The sequence below is a fragment of the Hylobates moloch genome, unplaced genomic scaffold (assembly GCF_009828535.3).
Source record: "Hylobates moloch isolate HMO894 unplaced genomic scaffold, HMol_V3 SCAFFOLD_12, whole genome shotgun sequence".
Classification (NCBI taxonomy): domain Eukaryota; kingdom Metazoa; phylum Chordata; class Mammalia; order Primates; family Hylobatidae; genus Hylobates; species Hylobates moloch.
The window spans coordinates 64303761-64323494 of record NW_026652287.1 but is presented as its reverse complement, the minus strand read 5'-3'; the positions used below and the strand labels follow the sequence as shown (position 1 = coordinate 64323494).

At 54.0% G+C, this 19734-nt stretch overlaps 3 protein-coding genes across 12 annotated transcripts; 2 read left to right on the top strand and 1 right to left on the bottom strand.

The window, feature by feature from the left end:
• The first annotated feature begins 342 nt into the window (after positions 1 to 342).
• ALKBH6 (alkB homolog 6) lies at positions 343 to 5510 on the top strand. Of its 8 annotated transcripts, none has more exons than XM_032170600.2 (7): positions 343 to 464; positions 1217 to 1295; positions 1550 to 1618; positions 3192 to 3252; positions 3592 to 3743; positions 3953 to 4069; positions 5078 to 5510. In XM_032170600.2, exons 1-7 carry the CDS (start codon positions 406 to 408, stop codon positions 5339 to 5341), a joined length of 801 nt encoding a protein of 266 aa, XP_032026491.1. In that variant the 5' UTR covers positions 343 to 405; the 3' UTR covers positions 5342 to 5510. The 8 variants fall into 8 exon arrangements, with proteins under 8 accessions (XP_032026491.1, XP_032026494.1, XP_032026495.1 ...); XM_032170603.2 differs by having other exon boundaries at positions 3991 to 4069; positions 5078 to 5221; XM_032170604.2 differs by having other exon boundaries at positions 3991 to 4069; positions 4981 to 5216.
• A 306-nt stretch (positions 5511 to 5816) lies between these two features.
• On the top strand, positions 5817 to 11327 carry SYNE4 (spectrin repeat containing nuclear envelope family member 4). 3 transcript variants are annotated; one of them, XM_032170599.2, is made up of 8 exons: positions 5817 to 6076; positions 6263 to 6413; positions 7365 to 7508; positions 7692 to 7886; positions 7965 to 8213; positions 9193 to 9297; positions 10920 to 10978; positions 11071 to 11327. In XM_032170599.2, exons 1-8 carry the CDS (start codon positions 5949 to 5951, stop codon positions 11243 to 11245), a joined length of 1206 nt encoding a protein of 401 aa, XP_032026490.1. In that variant the 5' UTR covers positions 5817 to 5948; the 3' UTR covers positions 11246 to 11327. The 3 variants fall into 3 exon arrangements, with proteins under 3 accessions (XP_032026490.1, XP_058281494.1, XP_032026488.1); XM_058425511.1 differs by lacking the exon at positions 7692 to 7886 and having other exon boundaries at positions 5848 to 6076; XM_032170597.2 differs by lacking the exon at positions 6263 to 6413 and having other exon boundaries at positions 5950 to 6076.
• A 6904-nt stretch (positions 11328 to 18231) lies between these two features.
• SDHAF1 (succinate dehydrogenase complex assembly factor 1) lies at positions 18232 to 19411 on the bottom strand. The gene has a single exon (XM_032170595.2). The coding sequence runs from the start codon at positions 19322 to 19324 to the stop codon at positions 18977 to 18979; it is 348 nt and encodes a 115-aa protein (XP_032026486.1). The 5' UTR covers positions 19325 to 19411; the 3' UTR covers positions 18232 to 18976.
• Positions 19412 to 19734: the final 323 nt, after the last annotated feature.

Sequence of the window (19734 nt, the reverse complement as noted above, 5' to 3'; positions counted from 1 at the left end):
GGTTTCCCTTGCTGGGAGAAGGCGGGAAAGGAAGTGCTTCCTTCAGTCTCGCCTCCCTGCGGCGTGGGCATGTGATGGCGCTGGCCTCGGGAAGTCCTTCTAGCAGCCTCTCGTGTCTTCCCGCGGCTGTCACGGCTGCCACCCCCGTCCCACCCATTGGCGTCCACTCCGCCGATGGCCGGGTTCAGTTCCTAAGTTCTGAGTGGCCAGTGCCAGACGACGATGCCCCGCCCACGCCCTCCTGCCAATGGCTCAGAGGCCAGGAGGCGCGGCCTATCCTTGGTCGAGGATGAAGGGGGCGGGCGAATACTGAGTGAGAGCGCCGACTGGGTGGAAGGCGGACCCTTGAGGCCTCTGGGAGCTCCCATTGGCCTGCGGACTCTGCGTCTGTAATGTGGGGCGGAAATGGCTGGGAGGGGGATGGGGATGTTGAATTTGGAAATTGGAGGGGACGCTCGTGGACGGTCAGTTTTGGGGAGTGCTGGGGGTAGAGATGGATGTCAAGAGGGCTGAAAGTGGGGATCCGGGGGAGCCCAGAGTAGGAGTCCGAGGAGGCCCAGAGCTTGGAGTCCTAAAAGGCTCGGAGTCGAGGGTCTGAAGGGTTCAGGGAGGGAAGAAGATTTGGGAGTCAGCCTCAGAGCTAAAGATCCCAGGGTGCTGGAGTGAAGGGGCGCTCAGGAAGGGAAATCCGAGGGGCGTCCAAATGGGGGGATCCGAGGAGGCTGAGGGTGGACATGTCTGAGGAGGCTCAGATTGGGGTCACAGGGGTGCACAGAATGGGATTTGGTGGGGGGCGGGGGTCGCTGAGTGTTGATAGACGGGCTCACAGTTGCAGGTCTGAAGCGGGGTCTCAAGGTGTTTAAAGGGGCTCTGGAGTGCAGCCCTGGGGGCTATGTGTAGAGCTTTTGAGAAAGGCTCCCTGTGTGTGGGGCCAGAGAATGTTCTCTGTGGGAGGATTGAGAAGGCATATGTGTAGTTTGATGGGCCCTTAGTGGACAGAGTAATGGGAGATTATTCTTGGGGCTCATTGTGTCTGGGCATGGAGCCTAGGGGCTCTCTGTGTGGCTTATAAGATGCTGAAGGCTCAGCTTTTAGAGACCAAGTGAGTTTCAGAAGAGGGCTGAGGTGAGGCCTGGCCTGTGATGGGGTGGAAGGCTGCATCATGGTGTTAGGGTGGGAGGCCCAGTGACTTCAGCATGTCCTCCCCTCCCTACAGGATTGGGTGCAAGGAGTTGGTGTTGATGGAGGAGCAGGATGCCAGAGTCCCAGCCCTGGAACCATTCAGAGTGGAGCAGGTTGTCAGAACTCGGGGTGCAGAGGGTGAAGGAGGCAGGCTGCTTCCTGAGTTCTTGGGTTGGGACTGCCCCCTTCCACCAAATTCATTCTTACTGTCAGAGTCCATTCTGGAATGGCACTGGACCCTTGACTTCAGACCCTGACCTGTCTGAGGACAACCTGAGCCTGTCTCCAGGCATAGGGTTTGCTCTGTGATGATATGTCCTCTGTGTGGGTTGAAGGGCCACACCCTCAGGGGGTCTCTCTATCCTAGGCACCACCTGTAATCTACTATGTCCCTGACTTCATCTCCAAAGAAGAGGAGGAGTATTTGCTTCGACAGGTGACCTCAGTGCCCTTCTGGTCTGTTTTCCCACTCTTCCCATATTCCTCCCCAATGCCCATCCTCTGTATGAGAGCCCCCAAGGCTGCAGTGAAGACCCCGACAAAAGGAACAAGGAAGTTACAGAGCTCATACTCCCTCTACTGGGATAGCCCAATCCTGCTAGCTTAGAGAATAGGGGGTTATAAACAGGCTGAGATAGCCCAGTTCAGATCATTGAGACTGGGGAGTAAAGAATTTTGTATTCAGATTTCTGTGCTGAGATAGCCCAGTAAACTCTGTCCTGTGCTAAAATAGCTCAGCATAGGCCAAGAGCCTTAGGAATAAGGTGACCAAACACAGACCATCTATGCTGAGATGGCCTAGTCTGCATTCTGTTCTTAAGGTTTGGGGAAAGAAGAATTTTCAAAGCTCAGAGTTCCTGCCCTTTGCAGCCCCAGAGCCTAAGTTACAGAGCACAGATCTTCCCTGTGTTGGAGTAACCCACTGATCTTGAGTCCAGGAAAAAATTAGCTACAGAACACAGACTTTTTTGCTGAGATAGCCCATTCCAGACCTTTGCATTCTTGGCATTGAAAAATCTACATATTATAGAATTCCTAGGCTGAAATAGCCCAGTACAGCTCCATGACCGTGAAGGGAATGAGTAGATTATCAACTAGAGCATAGACTTGTTGGACTGGGATAGCCCATTCTAGATCACTAGGATCTTGGCAGTGGAAGATTTTCAAAGTACTTTCTTTGCTGTGCTGAGATAGCTCAGCTTTGCATACTCCCTCCCCCAGGCAATAGGAACAAGGAGGTTGCAGAACTCAAACTGTCCTCAGAGAGCCCAGGAATCAGGAATTTTTGTGTTTGTTTGTTTTTTGAGACAATCTTGCTCTGTCGCTCAGGCTGGACTGCAGTGGTGTGATCTGGGTTCACTGTAGCCTCCGCCTCCTGGGTTCAACCGATTCTTGTGTCTCAGTCTCCTGAGTAGCTTGGATTGCAGGCGTGTGCCACCACACCGCCTCCCAGGTTCAAGCGATTCTTCTGCCTCAGCCTCCCAAGTAGCTGGGATTACAGGTGCATGCCACCATGCCCAGCTAAGTTTTGTATTTTTAGTAGAGACGGGGTTTCCCCATGTTGGCCAGGCTGGTCTCAAACTCCTGACCTCAAGTGATCTACCCGCCTCAGCCTCCCAAAGTGTTGGCATTACAGGCATGAGCCACCGGGTTTGGCACGGAATCAGGAAATTAGAATGCAGACTATTTGCTGGGCTGAACGAGCCCTGTCCAGCCCCAGAACTCTGAGTAGTGAGACTCTCAGTTGTGAGACCTACAACTCTCAGACCATGGTTGTGCAGCCCTGATTCCTAAATCCTGGTAGACACGGGCGGGCTTTGGGCCAAAGGCGTTCCCAGGAAAGAAGGCAAACCACAAAATCCTAGGAACCCACCGCCCCAGGGAATGGTCCCACAGACACTGAGATGACCCATTTCCACCCCGGAGGTAAAGGCCCCTATGTTGGCCTAGGTGGGAGAATCAGAGAGGGGTGATCCTGAGAAAGGAGTGACCCCCTTCCCACCTCCTAGGTTTTTAATGCCCCAAAGCCAAAGTGGACCCAGCTCTCTGGGAGAAAGTTACAGAACTGGGGTAAGTATCCCTGGCGGGATGTAGGCTGGGGCAGGAGACTCAGGTCCAATAGACTTAAGACATCAGAGGGTCCCTGAAAACTCAAGGGGCCCCAAGAGCCAGGAGGATTCTGAAGGGGTCAGTGGAGGTCCTGAGGGATTAGGGATTTCCTGATGAGCTAGGAGTATCTGAAAGGGGCCCGTGGTCTGGAGAAGTGAGGAAACATCTGAAGGACCCAGTGGCTATCTCCAAAGGGTCAGGGGTCCCTGAGGGGATCAGGGTGCTTCCAGCCACTGTGGAATCCCTAATGGGGGATCTATTGCTATGGGGGAGCCCTCAGGACCCCACTGCCTTCCCCAGGTGGGCTTCCCCATCCCCGGGGGATGGTTCCTGAGCGGCTGCCCCCATGGCTCCAGCGCTACGTGGACAAAGTATCTGACCTCAGCCTCTTTGGAGGCCTCCCAGCTAACCATGTCCTCGTGAACCAGTATCTGCCTGGGGAGGGCATCATGGTAACCACACACCCTCACCCCATGTTCCCCTACTCAGACTTCTGAGCCATGCTGGGGCAGGGGACCCTGTACCCACCATCACTCATTAGGCAGCCACATCTCCCAAGCAGGCATTCACCTCCCTGTCCCTGGCTTGGGAGCCCCCCTTTGACCCAGAGGGTGGGGGTTGTGGACTCCTGCCCTGCCCAGCCCTGGTGCCCACTCCCCAGCCCCACGAGGACGGACCACTATACTACCCGACTGTCAGCACCATCAGCCTGGGCTCCCACACCGTGCTGGACTTCTACGAGCCACGGCGGCCAGAGGACGATGACCCTACAGAACAGGTGGGCCCCCAGACACTGCCCCAACTGCCTGTAGGCACTTAAACCTCGCACATCCTCCAAGATGACCTGGTCCCACGTGCCTTCGGGGTACTCCTGGCACTCTCCCAGATACCTTCCCTTGTCTCCTCATGGGGTATACCCACTTCCTCCCAGACACCCAGCCCATCTGCTTACAGGGTGCCTCACATGCCATGATTTCCACAGGTTCCCCGATGCCCCAGCCTGCTAAGTGGATGCCCCTGACTCCCCAGCAGACACTGATATCCTCAGATACCCCACCGCCATTAACTCAGGGGGGCCTCGCCTCCTCCCAAATGCCCTATCTGCCCCTGCTCAGGGTGCCCCAGACGTCCTGCTACTCTAGGAATGTGATTTGGGGTACAGGACACCCCCAGGTTCTCCTTGGACCCTTGACATGATTTCTCTGAGTGATGCATTTCTAGCACCCCAGTGTTCACAGAAACGCCCCTGAACACGCTGACCCACTCCTTCTTGAGGCTTGCCCTCGAGCCCTGCATGCTCCTGGATGCTCTGATACTCCCTCAGTTGTGTGGTTGTCCTCTAATGTCCTGATGTCCTTGGGGACCCCCCACTGCCTCTAACCTCTGCCTCACTCTGTCCTTACCTGGTCTTGGCTTCAGCCATGCTCTCTCAGCCCAGCTCTACCTGTATTTCCTGGGGACTGCCGATTCCTGGGTCCCAGCTCCAGCCCCAGCCCCTTGGAGATCCCAGCTGCAGCTCCCACTGTCCGCTGACCCTTTGACGCCCCCATCTGCCGCCTAGATCCTGCCCCCTCCCGAGGGACTGCAGAGCCCTCGCCCTCCCTTCCCAGCAGCCCCAGCCCAGGCCCCAGCAACTTTCACTCCTGAACCACCAAAGCCTCCATCATTGTGAGCACACTTGCTCTTCAGCTTTTGCCCCTGGGGACTCGCTGACCCTCGGAGCCTGCCGACCTCTCGCCCACCCCCCGACTTCTTGAGCCCCGCTGACCCTCAACCTGCCCCGCAGCCTCGGCCTCCGCCACGGCCCACCACTTCGCTACTGCTGGAACCGCGCAGCCTGCTGGTGCTCCGCGGCCCCGCCTACACGCGCCTCCTCCACGGCATCGCCGCAGCCCGCGTAGACGCGCTGGACACCGCCTCCCCGCCGCCCAATGCGGCAGTCTGCCCGTCGGCGCGGCCCGGAGCCTGCCTGGTGCGCGGCACCCGGGTATCGCTGACCATCCGCCGCGTGCCCCGCGTGCTGCGCGCCGGCCTCCTGCTGGGCAAGTGACCGCCAGGACCGGGACCCCTCGGATTCCCGGGTTCCTGCCCCCTTGGGGCTGCTGTGACTCTGCGACCTTGGAACCGTGGGCAGAGGGGGCTCCCCTGGGTAATTTATTTTCCCAATAATTGTGTGTGAGCTACCGAAGACCCCATACCAAATAAACAGAAAATCTTAACTTCGTTTTAGATTTTTATTTTTTAGGGGCCAGATCCTTGGGTTCCTGAGGGGCGCAGCATCTAGGGTCTTAAATGAATGGGGTAGGCCCTGGAGGTCAGATGTCTGGGTCCCCAGTGGGGCAGAATCCAGGGCTCTTGAGGAGGTGGGGGAGGGGTTCTATCTGGAACCCTCTTGGATGGCATGGAGTGATGCTGCGAGATTTAGCTACTGGCCTGCTAGGGAGGAAGGAGTTAAGTGGTTCTTCTGTCACCTGAGCTGGGCATCAAATGGCTGGGTCCAGGTTCCTCTTGGAAGGGGCGGAGCCAGACCTGTCCTGGGCCTCTCCTGCAGCCTCAGGCCCGGGTGACTCCAGCGGAGGAGCTCTGGGACACCCTTGTCTAGGGAAGAGGTCTTACTGGCTGCCCTCACCTGACTTTGTGTCCCCAGGCACCCAGCCATGGCCCTGTCCCTGCCTCTGGGCCCTAGACTTGGCTCAGAGCCCCTCAACCATCCCCCGGGAGCACCTAGGGAGCTGGACATTGTTGGATGCACCGTCTGCCCCGCATCCCGAGAGGAGAGCACGAGGTGGGGGCCGGGGCTTTGGAAGCTTGTTCCCAAAAGGGTAGGCGTGGTGGCAGGGGCCATGTGAGGGTAAGAGGTGCCATGGCTGTGATCGCCTGGGGACATAGGAGAGGCCACCGGGGTTGGGGTGAGGGTAGGCTGAAAAGTGAGGTGTCGAGACTCACCCAGTCACCGCCCCCTGCCTCCTAGCCCAGAGCAGGCCCAGACCCTGGGACAGGACTCCTTGAGCCCTCCTGAGCACTTCCAGGGTGGGCCAAGGGGCAATGAGCCTGCCACTCACCCCCCAAGACGGCCAACACCCTCTTCCTGCGAGGACCCAGCTGGGGGCAAACGCTGTGAGGTGAGCTGAGGTGACTCAGACCCCTTGTGCCAGCCCCACCTCCTCTCTGTCCCCCGGAGTCTGACCTCCACACTGAGGACCAGGTGATGATTCTGGAAAGGTGTTGGGTGTCTGTAGGGGGAGGGACCCTCTGGAAAAGTGTTTCAATATCTGACCAACCGGGGAGATGTATTTCTTTTTTTTTATTTTTTTTGAGATGGAGTCTCTCTGTCGCCTAGGCTGGAATGCAGTGGTGAGATCTCTGCTCACTGCAACCTCCACCTCCCAGGTCCCAGTGATTCTCCTGCCTCAGCCACCTGAGTAGCTGGGATTACAGGCACATGCCACCATACCTGGCTAATCTTTTGTATTTTTAGTAGAGATGGGTTTTCAACTTGTTGGCCAGGCTAGTCTTGAACCCCAGACCTCAGGTGACCCACCCGCCTCAGCCTCCCAAAGTGCTGGGATTACAGGCGTGAGCCACCGTATCCAGCCATATTTCTTTTTTATTAAAAAAAAAAAAAAAAAATAGAGACGATGTCTCACCACGTTGCCCAGGCTGGTCTTGAACTCCTGGGCTCAAGCAATCCTCGGGCCTCGGCCTCCCAAAGTGCTGGGATTACAGGTGTGAACCACTGCGCCTGGCTGAGAAGCATTTCATCATTGCTCCTGGCATAGCCTCATTCTTCTTGGGGGGTACCCAGCCCCGCTCCCTGTCCAGACCCCCCGGGCCTCACACATCCAAGTTTCCGGGAGCTTTGAAAACCTGGAGACCTTTATCTAGATATCTGTCCTCAGGCCTGGCTCCACTGGGAAGGCCCCCCAGTGGGAGCGACCCTGGTGCAGACAGACCCGGAGATGGACTGTGCCGCAGAGAAGTTTCCAGAAGCTTACAGAAGAGGGGTGGGGATGGGAGCAGGGGTGATATCTTGATTGGCCCACTGGCCCTGACCTGGCTCCTGTATTCCCCAGCACCCCATCTCTGGCCTGGAGGTACTAGAGGCTGAGCAGAACAGCCAGCACCTGTGCCTGCTGGGGCTGGGCCGCCGGCTGCAGGACCTGGAGCAAGGCCTGGGGCGCTGGGCGTTGGCCCAGAGTGGGATGGTGCAGCTGCAGGTAGGCAGGAGAGGCCAGGATGTGGGGGTGGGCAGGGCCCCAGCAGTGGGTGCCAGCTTTCTGGGATGGGAAATGGGTTGAGTGCATGTTCCAGGCCTTTGAATAGGAAATGGGGGAGGGGGTAACTCCAGGTTTTGGGTCCCTGGTGTGTGTGTGGGGTGATGTCCAACCATGTGTCCCCAGGCCCTCCAGGCGGACCTACGAGGGGCAGCTGAGCGCGTGGAGGCGCTGCTAGCGTTTGGTGAGGGGCTGGCACAGCGGAGTGAGCCCAGGGCCTGGGCAGCCCTGGAGCAGATCCTACAGGCCCTGGGAGCTTACCGAGACTCCATCTTCCGGCGGCTCTGGCAGCTGCAGGCCCAGCTGGTCAGCTACAGCTTGGTAGGGCCCATCCTGATACCCCCCACCCAACCCAGGCCCCAACCTCATAGCCTCCATGACCTCTGTCCTTTCACCCAGGTGTTCGAGGAGGCCGACACGCTGGACCAGGACTTGGAGGTCGAGGGAGACTCGGACTGGCCAGGACCTGGTGGGGTCTGGGGGCCCTGGGCACCCAGTAGCCTCCCCACTTCCGCAGAGTTGGAGTGGGATCCAGCAGGGGACATTGGGGGCCTTGGGCCCTTGGGACAAAAGACAGCCCGGACACTAGGAGTGCCCTGTGAGCTGTGTGGCCACAGGGGCCCCCAGGGCAGGGGACAAGGCCTTGAGGTGAGAGCAGACCCCCTCGAGGGACCTTCTGTCAGGCACCCTGGGGACATCTGTGTACCTTCTAGCAAGATCCTGCCCTTCCAAGGAGGTGTCAGTGGCTCTGTCTCCCCCTCTATCTCTTGGTGTCTCCTTCTATCTCACTGCTTCTCTCTCTCCTGTCTGTCTCTGTCTACATCCTCAAGCCCCATCTCAAATTCACTCCTATCCTGAGGCCCCCAGATGATGCCCTGCTCACCTCCTGACTGTCCCAGTCTCTCCTGAAGTGCCGCCTCTTCAGGGAGGCCTGTCCTGACCTCCAAACATGAGCACTCCTGTCTTCTTACTTTATTTCCTAACAGCACTCACCACAGCTTGACTTTGTACATTTACTTATTTTTAAAATTTTTTATTTATTTTTTGAGACGGAGTCTCACTCTGTCGCCCAGGCTGGAGTGTAGTGGTGCAATCTTGGCTCACTGCAAACTCTGCCTCCCAGGTTCAAGAGATTCTCCTACCTCGGCCTCCCGAGTAGCTGGGATTACAGGTGTGCACCACCATTCCCGGCTAATTTTTGTATTTTTAGTAGAGATGGGGTTTCATCACGTTGGCCAGGCTAGTCTCGAACTCCTGACCTCAGGTGATCCACCTGCCTCAGCCTCCCAAAGTGCTGGGATTACAGGCATGAGCCACTGTACCAGGCCTCATTTACTTATTAATTTATGGTCTCTCTCCTGTCAAATATAAGCCCCATGGAGGCCAGGAATTTGCCTATTTCCATCCCCACTGTGTCCTCAGCTCCTAGAACAGTTCCTGGCTTGTAATAGAAACTCATTACACATTTATTGAATGAATGAATAAATAATGTCTCTCCTCTCTTGGTTTCTTTGGCTCTGCCCTTGTCTGTCCCGTGAGATCTCTCTGTTCCCCCAGAATCTCATCTCTATGACACCCCATCCTGGCCCTCCTGCAACCACGTCTCTCTTTGTTGCTGGTTCTCCAGGACGCACACACCTCTCACTCCCAACAGGACATGCTGGAGTCTGGCCTCAGCCACCAGAAACACTTAGCAGGTCACCAAAGACACTCCCTGCTCTGGAAGCCTCAGGTGAGCCAGTTCTCAACCAGGTGTAGCACTCAGGAATCTTGATGGCAAGTGACAGAAACCCAAGAGATCAAAAGGCACAAAAAAGGGAATGCTATTAAAGAAAAAAAAAAAAGTAAGGGAAAGGTCCAGGCACTGTTGAATTCAGAGCCTGAAATAACACCAGGGCCAGGACAGGAGCGGTGGCTCACGCCTGTAATCCCAGCACTTTGGGAGGCTGAGGTGGGTGGATCACCTGAGGTCAGGAGTTCGAGACCAGCCTGGCCAACACGGTGAAACCCTGTCTCTACTAAAACTACAAAAATTAGCCGGGCGTGGTGGCACACGCCTGTAATCCCAGCTACTCGGGAGGAGAATCGCTTGAGCCCGGGAGGCGGAGGTTGCGGTGAGCCGAGATCGCACCACTGCACTCCAGTCTGGGCGACATAGTGAGACCCTGTCTCAAAAAAAAAAAGAAAGAAAGAACATCAGGGCTCAGTCCCTCCCTTTCTTGGGCTCTAAGTCCCCAAGGTGGCTTCCTTCTTAGCAAAATGGGTGCGCCAGTGGCTACACGGTCACTCCCACTGGTTTACCCACCCCAGGGGAGGGAGCGTGCCTCCGACCCTACTGACAGCTGCCACTTACCGGCTGGTGTCATGGGCTGCACCTTGAATAAACCAGAGTGCTCGGATTGGCCAGGTTTGGGTCACACCAGTCATGGAAGTTGGGGAGGTGGGTGTCAGCTTCACTTGAACCTGAAGGTCTGGGAGTGGAAGGCATAACAGCCGCCCGCCTCCAATTAAGGCACTGTTATCAGAAAAAGGGGGATTGTATTGGATAAAGGACAGACACAACCAGACATCCAGTACACTTGGAGATATTCCAAGTCTGTGTGGGGTCCTGGGGATGAGGAGGTGCCAGGAAGGGAGAAGAAATAAGACCAGCTTTGTAGGTCTACAGTAGTAGGGTAAAGGCGACACAAAGTGTCACTTCTGGCTGGGCACCATGGTTCACGCCTGTGATCCCAACACTTTGGGAGGTCAAGGCAGGAGGATTGCTTAAGGGCCAGGAGTTCAAGACCAGCCTGAGCAACATAGTGAGACCTGCCCCCTCCCCCCATCTCTACAAATCATTAAACAAAAGTAAATGGTTGCAGTGGTATGTGCCTGTGGTCCCAGCTATTAGGGAGGCTGAGGTAAGAGGATCACCTGAGCCCAGGAGGTTGGGGCTGCCATGAGTCGTGATTGTGAAACCGCACTCCAGCCTGGGTGACTAAGCGAGACCCTGTCTTAAAAAATAATGTGTCGGCCAGGCATGGTGGCTCATGCCTGTAATCCCAGCACTTTGGGAGGCCGAGGCAGGTGGATCACTTGAGGTCAGGAGTTTGGGACCAGCCTGGCCAACATAGTGAAACCCCATCTGTACTAAAAATACAAAAATGAGCCGGGCGTGGTGGCACCTGTAGTCCCAGCTACTCGGGAGGCTGAGGCAGGACAATCGCTTGAACCTGGGAGGTGGAGGTTGCAGTGAGCTGAGATTGAGCCATTGCAGTCCAGCGTGGGTGACAAGAGTGAGACTCCGTCTCAAAATAAATAAATAAAGTGTCATTTCTATCCATTCTGCTGCTGGCTGCTCTCCCTCCTTAGGACAAGAAGAGGCAAGCATCTCCTCATCTCCAGGATGTGAGGCTGGAGGGGAATCCAGGGTGAGATGCCTGAGAGATGGGACTAGGGTGTGGGGGACAGAGCTCCTAGTGGCAGCCCACCTGTATGTTTAACACTGCATTTCCCTTCACAGGGCCCCCGATCCTGCATCCAGGCGGCCCCTGACCTTCCTCCTTATCCTCTTCCTCCTCCTGGTGGGTGCCATGTTTCTCCTGCCAGTGTCAGGAGGCCCCTGTTGCTCTAATGCCCGAATACCCAGGACACCCTACCTGGTGCTCAGCTATGTCAATGGTCTTCCCCCAGTCTGATGTGTGTAATAAATGGTCACTGTCAAAGGATGTGTGAGGATACTAGGTGCCTTCATACCCGGAATCTAGGATGTGGCCTGGATATGTCTGGATGGAACCTTTTGCCTTGAGAACAGAATACAGAACTGCATCAGCCCATCTTGGGTGGGGCTGCCCCAGACCCTGACACAAGGAGTCAAGTACCAGTTCTTATTCAGGCATGGCAGGGGAGCCAAGACGTGAGCTCAGGAAGGGAGAAAGCCAATACTGGGTGAGTTACTGGTTGCTGCACTGGGCACCTGGGGTGTCATCCCATTGCTGGTTGTACCCTAGGGACAAAGAAGTTGTGGCTCTTTTTTTTTTTGAGATAAGAGTCTCATTCTTGCCTAGGCTGGAGTGCAATGGCACAATCTCAGCTCACTGCAAACTCCGCCTCCAGGATTCAAGCAATTCTCCTGCCTTAGACTCCTGAGTAGCTGGGATTATAGGCATGTGCCACCATGCCAGGCTAGTTTTTTTTTTTTTTTTTTTTTTGAGACAGGGTCTCGCTCTGTTGCCCAGGCTTGAGTGCAGTGGCATGATCTCGGCTCACTGCAACCTCTGCCTCCTGGGTTCAAGTGATTCTCTGGCCTCAGCCTCCCAAGTGGCTGGTACTACAGGAATGTGCCACCACACCCGGCTAATGTTTGTATTTTTACAAATCCTTTGAATCTGGGAGATGGAGGGTGCAGTAAGCTGAGATTGTGTTACTGCACTCCAGCCTGGGGGACAGAGCAAGACTCCGTCTCAAAAAAAAAAAAAAAAAGAAAGCAAACAACTTCATTTGGAGAGACAGCAAACCAAGAAGATGGCAGACTAGTGTCCTAAAGAACCATCTCGGCCGGGCGCGGTGACTCACGCTTGTAATCCCAGTACTTTAGGAGGCCGAGGCGGGCGGATCACGAGGTCAGGAGATCGAGACCATCCTGGCTAACACAGTGAAACCCTGTCTCTACAAAAAATACAAAAAATTAGCCGGGCGTGGTGGCAGGCGCCTGTAGTCCCAGCTACTTGGGAGGCTGAGGCAGGAGAATGGCGTGAACCTGGGAGGCGGAGCTTGCAGTGAGCCAAGATTGCGCCACTGCACTCCAGCCTGGGTGACAGAGCGAGACTCCATCTCAAAAAAAAAAAAAAAGGAACCATCTCAAGTTAGTATAAATTTTAGGTTTCTTTTTATGCTAAGGGAAGGGGGTTGAGGTTAGGTGACCAACGACTGCAGACATCTGGACGCCAGCAAGAGTCCAGAAGAAAACTTCTTTGATGATACAGGTCAGGTCACAATATTCTTGTAAATCTCTAGTATAACACTGTTATTTGTGTGTACAGTTTTCTGATCCCTTGGTGGGGTGGTTAGTTTTGGGAAAGGGACTGTTATTTTTTCTAAAATTGAGCTATAAACTAAATTCCTCCTGTAATTAGCTGATCTACACACAAAACTAAGAAGCTTTTAACCTAAAGGATGTTACTGCAGCGTGTCGAGGCAAAATGGAGTCAGTCATGCTAAGCCTCCCTCCACTGTGACACACACACCCCACCAATTTAGCAGCCAATAGTAGAGTCACTGTTCCTTTGTAGTTCCAACCAAAGTCCCAAGGTTGGCTCCTCTGGCTTCCGTCACATGCTCCACCTTTGCTGGGGGCTGTGGTCAGCCCCACCTAAACCATGTGGACTGAAAATGGCAGAAGGGTGGGTCTCCAAAGAGTATTAAGTTGTTGCTACTAGAAGAGGGGAACAGACACTGATGGGGTGGGGGAAGCTGCAGATTCTGGGAGAGACTCCAGGTTCAGGGAAAAGTCAGGATGCAAACCGGATTTGTCCTGTTTCAAAGGCCAGGCTGAGACTCTGGCATCAACCAAAGAGGAGGCATGGTCCTCCTGAGATCACCAGCAAATAGGGGGAGCAGTCTTGGCAATATTGACCCAACAGGCCCGGTAATGGAGCATATCTGTGTCATTCGTTCATTTAACAAATATTGACTGTCTGCTATGTGTCAGGTCCCGGTCAAGGAGCAGAGACAGGACAGTGAACAAGACGGTGCCTCTGGTGCCTCTGGAGCTGACATTCTACTTGGGGAAATTGACAATAACTAAAAGAAATAAGTGAAATATGTAGTGAGTCACAGGGTGGTAAGTGCTGAGGAGAAAAATAAAGTGAGCAAGAGGAAGGGGGCACAACTCAAACAATGTGGTTGAAGAAGGCATCAGAGAGTCAGTAGAATGGAGCTACTGTGTTAAAATTTTGCCATGAGAGCAGACTGTAGTGAGGAAACAGGCCATGGGAACTCCTAGAATAGTGCTGTCCAGTGGAAATCGAATGTGAGGCTGGGCAGCGTGGTGGCTCACGCCTGTAATCCCGGCACTTTGGGAGGCCAAGGCAGGCGGATCACTTGAGGTCAGGAGTTCAAGACCAGCCTGGTCAACATGATAAAACTCCGTCTCTACTAAAGATACAAAAATTAGCCGGGCATGGTGGCAGGTGCCTGTAATCCCAGCTACTTGGGAGGCTGAGGCAGGAGGATCACTTGAACCCGGGAGGCAGAGGTTGCAGTGAGCCAAGATCACGACACTGCACTCCAGCTTGGGTGACAGAATGAGACGGTCTCAAAAAAAAAAAAAAAAAAAAAAAAAGAATAGAATGTGAGCTGCAAATGTAGTTACAAATTTTCTAGCAGTCACATTAAAACAGTAAAAATGGATTAATTTTAATAATTTAACTTATATTCTATTTAACCTGACATGTCTAAAATATTATCACTTCAATATGTAGTCAATATAAAAATAATGAGATCTTTTACAATCTGTTTTTCTTACTAAGTCTTTGAAATCTAGTGTGTATTTCACACTTATAGCACATCTTAATTCAGATGCCAAATTTTTAACAGATAAAATGCAATACAGTCCTACTAAAACAATGAACTCGTGTAACAAAAAATATTTTACATTCAAAATACTTTCATATTACATTTACATTTAAAATACTTCAATTTTAAAATTTAGGCCGAGCATGGCAGCTCAAGCCCTATGTTGCCCAGGCTGGTCTCAAACTCCTGGGCTTAAGTGATCGGCCCACCTCAGCCTCCCCAAGTGTTGGGAAACTTTTTAAAACTAGAACAAACTCCCATATGCCCTTACCCAGATTCAAAGTGGTTAACACTTTGCTTCATGTGATTTACCATCCATACCCTTGCTAATATATTTATATCAGTGCATATGTTTTGGAACCATTTGAGAGTAAGTTGCAGACACAAGGCCTTTTTACTCCTACATTCTTCAGCGTGTATGCCTTAAGAACAAGGCCATTCTCTCACACAATTATAGTAGTTATCAAAATCCGAAAATTTAACAACTCAGTTCTATTTTTAACTCAATCTGTAGTCTAAATTACTCTAATCCCTGTATGTCTTTTATAGCCATTTTCTTAGATCAGGGGATTTCTCGTTTAACAGATGGGTCAAGGATTGAGAAACATTGACCCTGTGCCTTAGCAGAGTAAAAAACAGAAGAGCAGCCCAGGCGCAGTGCTTCACACATATAATTCCAGCACTCTGGGAGGCCAGGGTGGGCAGATCACTTCAAGAGTTCAAGACCAGCCTGGCCAACATGGTGAAACCCCATATCTAATAAAAATACAAAACAAAACAAAAATAGCCAGGTATGGTGGTGGGTGCCTATAATCCCAGCTACTCGAGGTAGGCGGGGTTGGGGGGGCAGCGGCTGAGGCAGGAGGAGTGCTTGAACCTGGGAGGCGGAGGTTGCATTGAGCCAAGATTGCGCCACTGCACTCCAGCCTGGGCAACAGAGTGAGACTCTCTCAAAAAACAGAGCAGCAGATGCACACAGAAGATCAGCAGAGAACTGGGCACTGTTCCATGCTTGACACATAAGCATTCTTGGAGCCAAGGACTCGGGTGATGATTTACCTGGGATGTGATCCCAGGAAGCGGGAGTGGGGAAGAGTGAGACAGGGCAGGGGAAAAGCCAAAAAAGGTGCTCACGGAGTGGACACCACTATGGGCAACTGGGGCTCCATCCCATGGGGTGCCCCTGAGGAACCCTGCAGAACACATGTTGTCCCACCAGATGAGAGGTGGGCCAGGGCGCTCATCTAGTGACTGCTGCCCCCAACAGGCTGAGGGTTGCCTCTGAGGACATTAACCCACCTTCCAGGACTCCCAGGAAGCCCTCAGGCAGAGCAACAGACAATCAGGGGCTCAGGGGAGGAGGCTGCAGCCTCCTGAGAACCTGCTTCTACAGCTGCAAGTGAACCCAAGAGGGCAGGAAGGCCATAGGTGGGGGTCAGGCCTCATCATCTGCTGTCACAACAGGGTTTTTTTTTTTTTTTTTTTTTTTTGTTTGTTTGTTTTTTTTGAGATGGAGTCTCACTCTCGTTGCCCAGACTGGAGTACAATGGCACGATCTTGGCTCACCGCAACCTCTGCCTCCCGGGTTCAAGCGATTCTCCTGCCTCAGCCTCCTGAGTAGCTGGGCTTACAGGCATGTGCCACTATGCCTGGCTAATTTTGTATTTTTTAGTAGAGACAGGGTTTCTCCATGTTGGTCAGGCTGGTCTCGAACTCCTGACCTTAGGTGATCTGCCCACCTCAGCCTCCCAAAGTGCTGGGATTACAGGCGTGAGCCACCGCGCCTGGCCTCACAACAGGTATTTAATTCACTATACCATCATAATGGCCACATCAGGGAGGCTCTTATTAAGCCCATTTCACTGATAAGGGCATTGAGGAAAAAAAGGTTCAATCAGGCTGGGCATGGTGGCTCATGACTGTGATCTCAGCACTTTGGGAGGCTGAGGTGGGAGGACCGCTTCAGCTCAAGAGTTTGAGACTAGCCTGGGCAACATAGTGAGACCCTGTCTCCAAAAAATAAAGAATAGGCCAGGCGCGCTGGCTCACACTTGTAATCCCAGCACTCTGGGAAGCCGAGGTGGGCAGATCACCTGAGGTCAGGAGTTCAAGACCAGCCTGGTCAACATGGTGAAACCCCATCTTAACTAAAAATACAAAAATTAGCCAGGCATGGTGGCGTATGCCTGTAATCCCAGGTAATCAGGAGGCTGAGGCAGGAGAATGGCTTGAACCTGGGAAGCGGAGGTTGTGGTGAGCTGAGATCGCGCCATTGCACTCCAGCCTGGGCAACAAGAGCGAAACTGTCTCAAAAATAAATAAATAAATAAAATAAACAATAAAAATACTACTGGGTGTGGTGGTGCACACCTGTAGTCCCAGCTACTCAGAAGGCTGAAGTGGGAGGATCACCTGAGCCTGGGAAGTCGAGGCTGCAGTGAGCTGTGCCACTATATTCCAGCCTGGGTGACAGAGACCCTGTCAAAAAAAAAAGAAGTTAAATCACTCGTCTGTGATCACATAATCAGTAAGCATGGGAGCTGGAATTCAAACCCTGCCTTCCCATTCCTGGGTCCGTGCTCTTAGCTACTGCTCACCTGCACAGCTCCTCCCTCGAATCAGGCATTCCTCCATCCTCTCTACCGGGAAAATCTCACTAATCTGTAACACCCATATTCATGTGTCTTCCCTCCTGACCCAGGATGCCCGGCCCCACTGGAAACTCGATCCCTGCCTGCAGCCCTGCCAGGAGCTCCAATCCTGGGGCTTGTCAGGGCTCAAGATCATGGAGCCAGGAGTGAGGGGGTGGCAGGAGATGCAGCTGAAGATGTACTGGGGGCGCTGGATGGGTAGGACCCTATTGGTCTTTGGCTTTTGAGATGGAGCCAGGAAACTAACATGATCACCCTGATGGAAGAAATTGAGGCTGAGAGAGATGAATGAGGTGGCTGAAGTCCCATGGTGAGGACAAACCTGAGACAAAGCTGAAGTAGAAGCCACAATCAAGTAAACCCACAGCCTTGTGCCTGGGGCACTCCAGCCCCAGCTGAGACCCTGCATTTCTTCCCTTTGCCCCCTCCAAGCCTTTCCTCACACTGTTTTTTTTTTTTTTTTTTTTTTTTGAGACGTAGTCTCAGCGCTCTGTCGCCCAGGCTGGAGTGCAATGGTGTGATCTTGGCTCATTGCAACCTCTGCCTCCAGGGTTCAAGCGATTCTCCTGCCTTAGCCTCCTGAGTAGCTGGGATTACAGGTGCCTGCCACCATGCCTGGCTAATTTTTGTATGTTTAGTAGGGACGGGGTTTCACCATATTGGCCAGGCTGGTCTGGAACTCTTGACCTCATGATCCACCCATCTTGGCCTCCAAAAGTGCTGGGATTACAGGTGTGAGCCACCGCGCCCAGCCTTGGTCTTCTTGCCTAGAAGCCTATCCTGGCAATTAACTCTTCAAACTGCAATTCCACTTTATAACCATTGGGGCATGTGGCTCCCCCACCGGGATTAGGGCAGTGACTGTTTCTCTTCTGTCCATCCTCCCTTTGGTCTGAGGTCTATGCTCCTTACCTGTGGTCCTCCTCCCCACAGCTACATCCACAAGAACTCATTTCCACTTATTTAACTAACATGGGTGCAAATACAGCTCAACGATGCAAAATGCATCCCTCCAGAATGTCTAGGGCAGGCCCATATGGGGACACAGGAGGGAGTATAACTGTGATCTATGGGGTTCATCTCCCCTCTCCTGCCCCAGGGCCTTGTCGTTCATTGTATCTGAGGCTGGACCCTTCAGCCAGGTTTGAGAAATTTCCAGGTCTGAGACCCTCACTACTGCCTCAGGGGCTCTGAGCCAGTTCTCAGCTCCACCATTTCCTCTTCCACACAAAAATGTTAAATCACTTGCCCTCCATTAGGGAGCCAACTGGGGTATCTTTGGGGGTTAAGCCAGGATAAGCCCCCTCCACAGATCTGCCCAGGAGAGAAAACTATGCCGCTTCAATCAATGTGCCAGTCTACAGGGCTCCGGAAGGAGTCAGATTCCCACACATATCAGCTCCGGGATGGTCCCTTCCGGGTGTCCATGTGCGTGTGTGTGTGGTGGGGAGGGCCGGGGTGTTTCAAAAATCCTCAAATATATAAAAGCTTTAAGACCATCAACAGGGAAGTAGGCATATCCCCAATTTTATTCCCTTTGTCCAACATTCTGAGAGGGAAGGGGCAAATGAGTCAATGTTGCCCCTCAAAACCATCAAGTAGGGGCCTTTAGGGGTCTTCAGTTGATCAACCAGGGTGATAGGCCCCTAGCCCCTTCCTCAAGGTCCTGGTTTGTCACAATTAACGGGGGAAAGTTTTCCAAAAGGGGATTCCGGGCTTCTCACCACTCATCAGGGCACCTTCCCAAAACGTTCTCAGCAAAAAGTCTGCACTTCTCAGAGTTAAATACAGGAGAGGGGAGACTCCTTGAGGAGCCAGAAGTGGGTATGTTCTCAGGGGTCAAGAGAAGGGTGTCTCAGGCTCTCCCTGTCCACCGGGGGGCGTCCTGGCTCCCCGTACCTTCGGGCAAGTAGTTCTTGGCTTGACACCGTCCAGCCCGCCAGCGTCCCAGGCCGCCCCAAGCCCTCATGGGGGAGGAGCGCCGACCTGTCTCCAAGCACTGGAAAAGGTGGACCTCTCTTGCCGTCCATCAGGGGGCTCTCTAGGCCCCCTGCGTCGCCAAGGGGGAGTCTCTGACGTCCCCAATTCGTCGAGCTACTCTCTCAAGACCTCTCACCTTAGGCGGGTTCCCCAGTCCCCCCACGCAGTCAGGCGAGCCTCCTGGCTCCACCACGCCATCGTGCGAGTTCGGCTCTTCGCTTGTCAACGTCCGTCGGGCCGGGTCTCCGGTGCCCCCGTGCTGTCGTGGGGGTTCCTTGGACCGTCGCCGTCGTCAGGCTGGGAACCCACGCCGCCAGGCTCCTCGGTCGGGGCCCGCGGGCGTACGAAGGCGCCCAGGGCGGTGGCGTGGCCCGAGCGTAGCAGCTGCAGCTGGCGCCGCCCGCGGCGGTACAGGTACTCGATGCGCAGCACGTCGGAGCGCGGCAGGCCCGCATGCTGCCGGAACTCTGCCCGCACTCGCGCCTCGGCGCCCGGCTTCCCGCGCCCGGCGCGCAGCAGATCGCGGTACAGGCTCAGAACCTGCCTCTGCAGCCGGCTGTGCCGGCTCATGACCGCGGCTAAGCAGAAACGCTCAGCGAACGCCCTGCGAACGGCGGAGCCGCCACACAGCCAGCAAAGGCCAAAGGGCAAAGCCACAGCCACTTCCGCCCAGCGCTTCCCTTGGCCTACAATTCCCACCTCCCGCCATCCGGCGCTGCCGCGTCTGATTGGCTGTCGTTGCAGTTACGTCACAGCCGGCTGGGAGAAGTGGGCGGAGTCGCTGGTCACCGCCTCCCCCGTAGGGAACGTGTGTTCTTGAGGGGACAGCAGTTCTGGGGATTCTGGCATCTGCGTCTCGTAGGAGGAGGGCGTTATGTGTTCGGACTCCTAGGTCTTGGGTCAGAGGGAACAGAGGGTCCTCACCTAACTCCTGCATCCTGGGAGAAGAGAAAGCTAGGGTTTTTGTTTGTTTTTGTTTT

Bases quoted from the DNA above. Each gene is read 5' to 3' on its own strand.
- SYNE4 (XM_032170599.2), top strand. From the start codon at position 5,949: ATGGCCCTGTCCCTGCCTCTGGGCCCTAGACTTGGCTCAGAGCCCCTC. The intron at 6,414-7,364 runs GTGAGCTGAGGT...TGTATTCCCCAG, and splicing joins CTGGGGGCAAACGCTGTGAG to CACCCCATCTCTGGCCTGGA. The intron at 8,214-9,192 runs GTGAGAGCAGAC...CTGGTTCTCCAG, and splicing joins GCAGGGGACAAGGCCTTGAG to GACGCACACACCTCTCACTC.
- ALKBH6 (XM_032170600.2), top strand. From the start codon at position 406: ATGGCTGGGAGGGGGATGGGGATGTTGAATTTGGAAATTGGAGGGGAC. The intron at 1,296-1,549 runs GTTGTCAGAACT...TCTCTATCCTAG, and splicing joins AACCATTCAGAGTGGAGCAG to GCACCACCTGTAATCTACTA. The intron at 4,070-5,077 runs GTGGGCCCCCAG...CCTGCCCCGCAG, and splicing joins ACGATGACCCTACAGAACAG to CCTCGGCCTCCGCCACGGCC.
- SDHAF1 (XM_032170595.2), bottom strand. From the start codon at position 19,324: ATGAGCCGGCACAGCCGGCTGCAGAGGCAGGTTCTGAGCCTGTACCGC.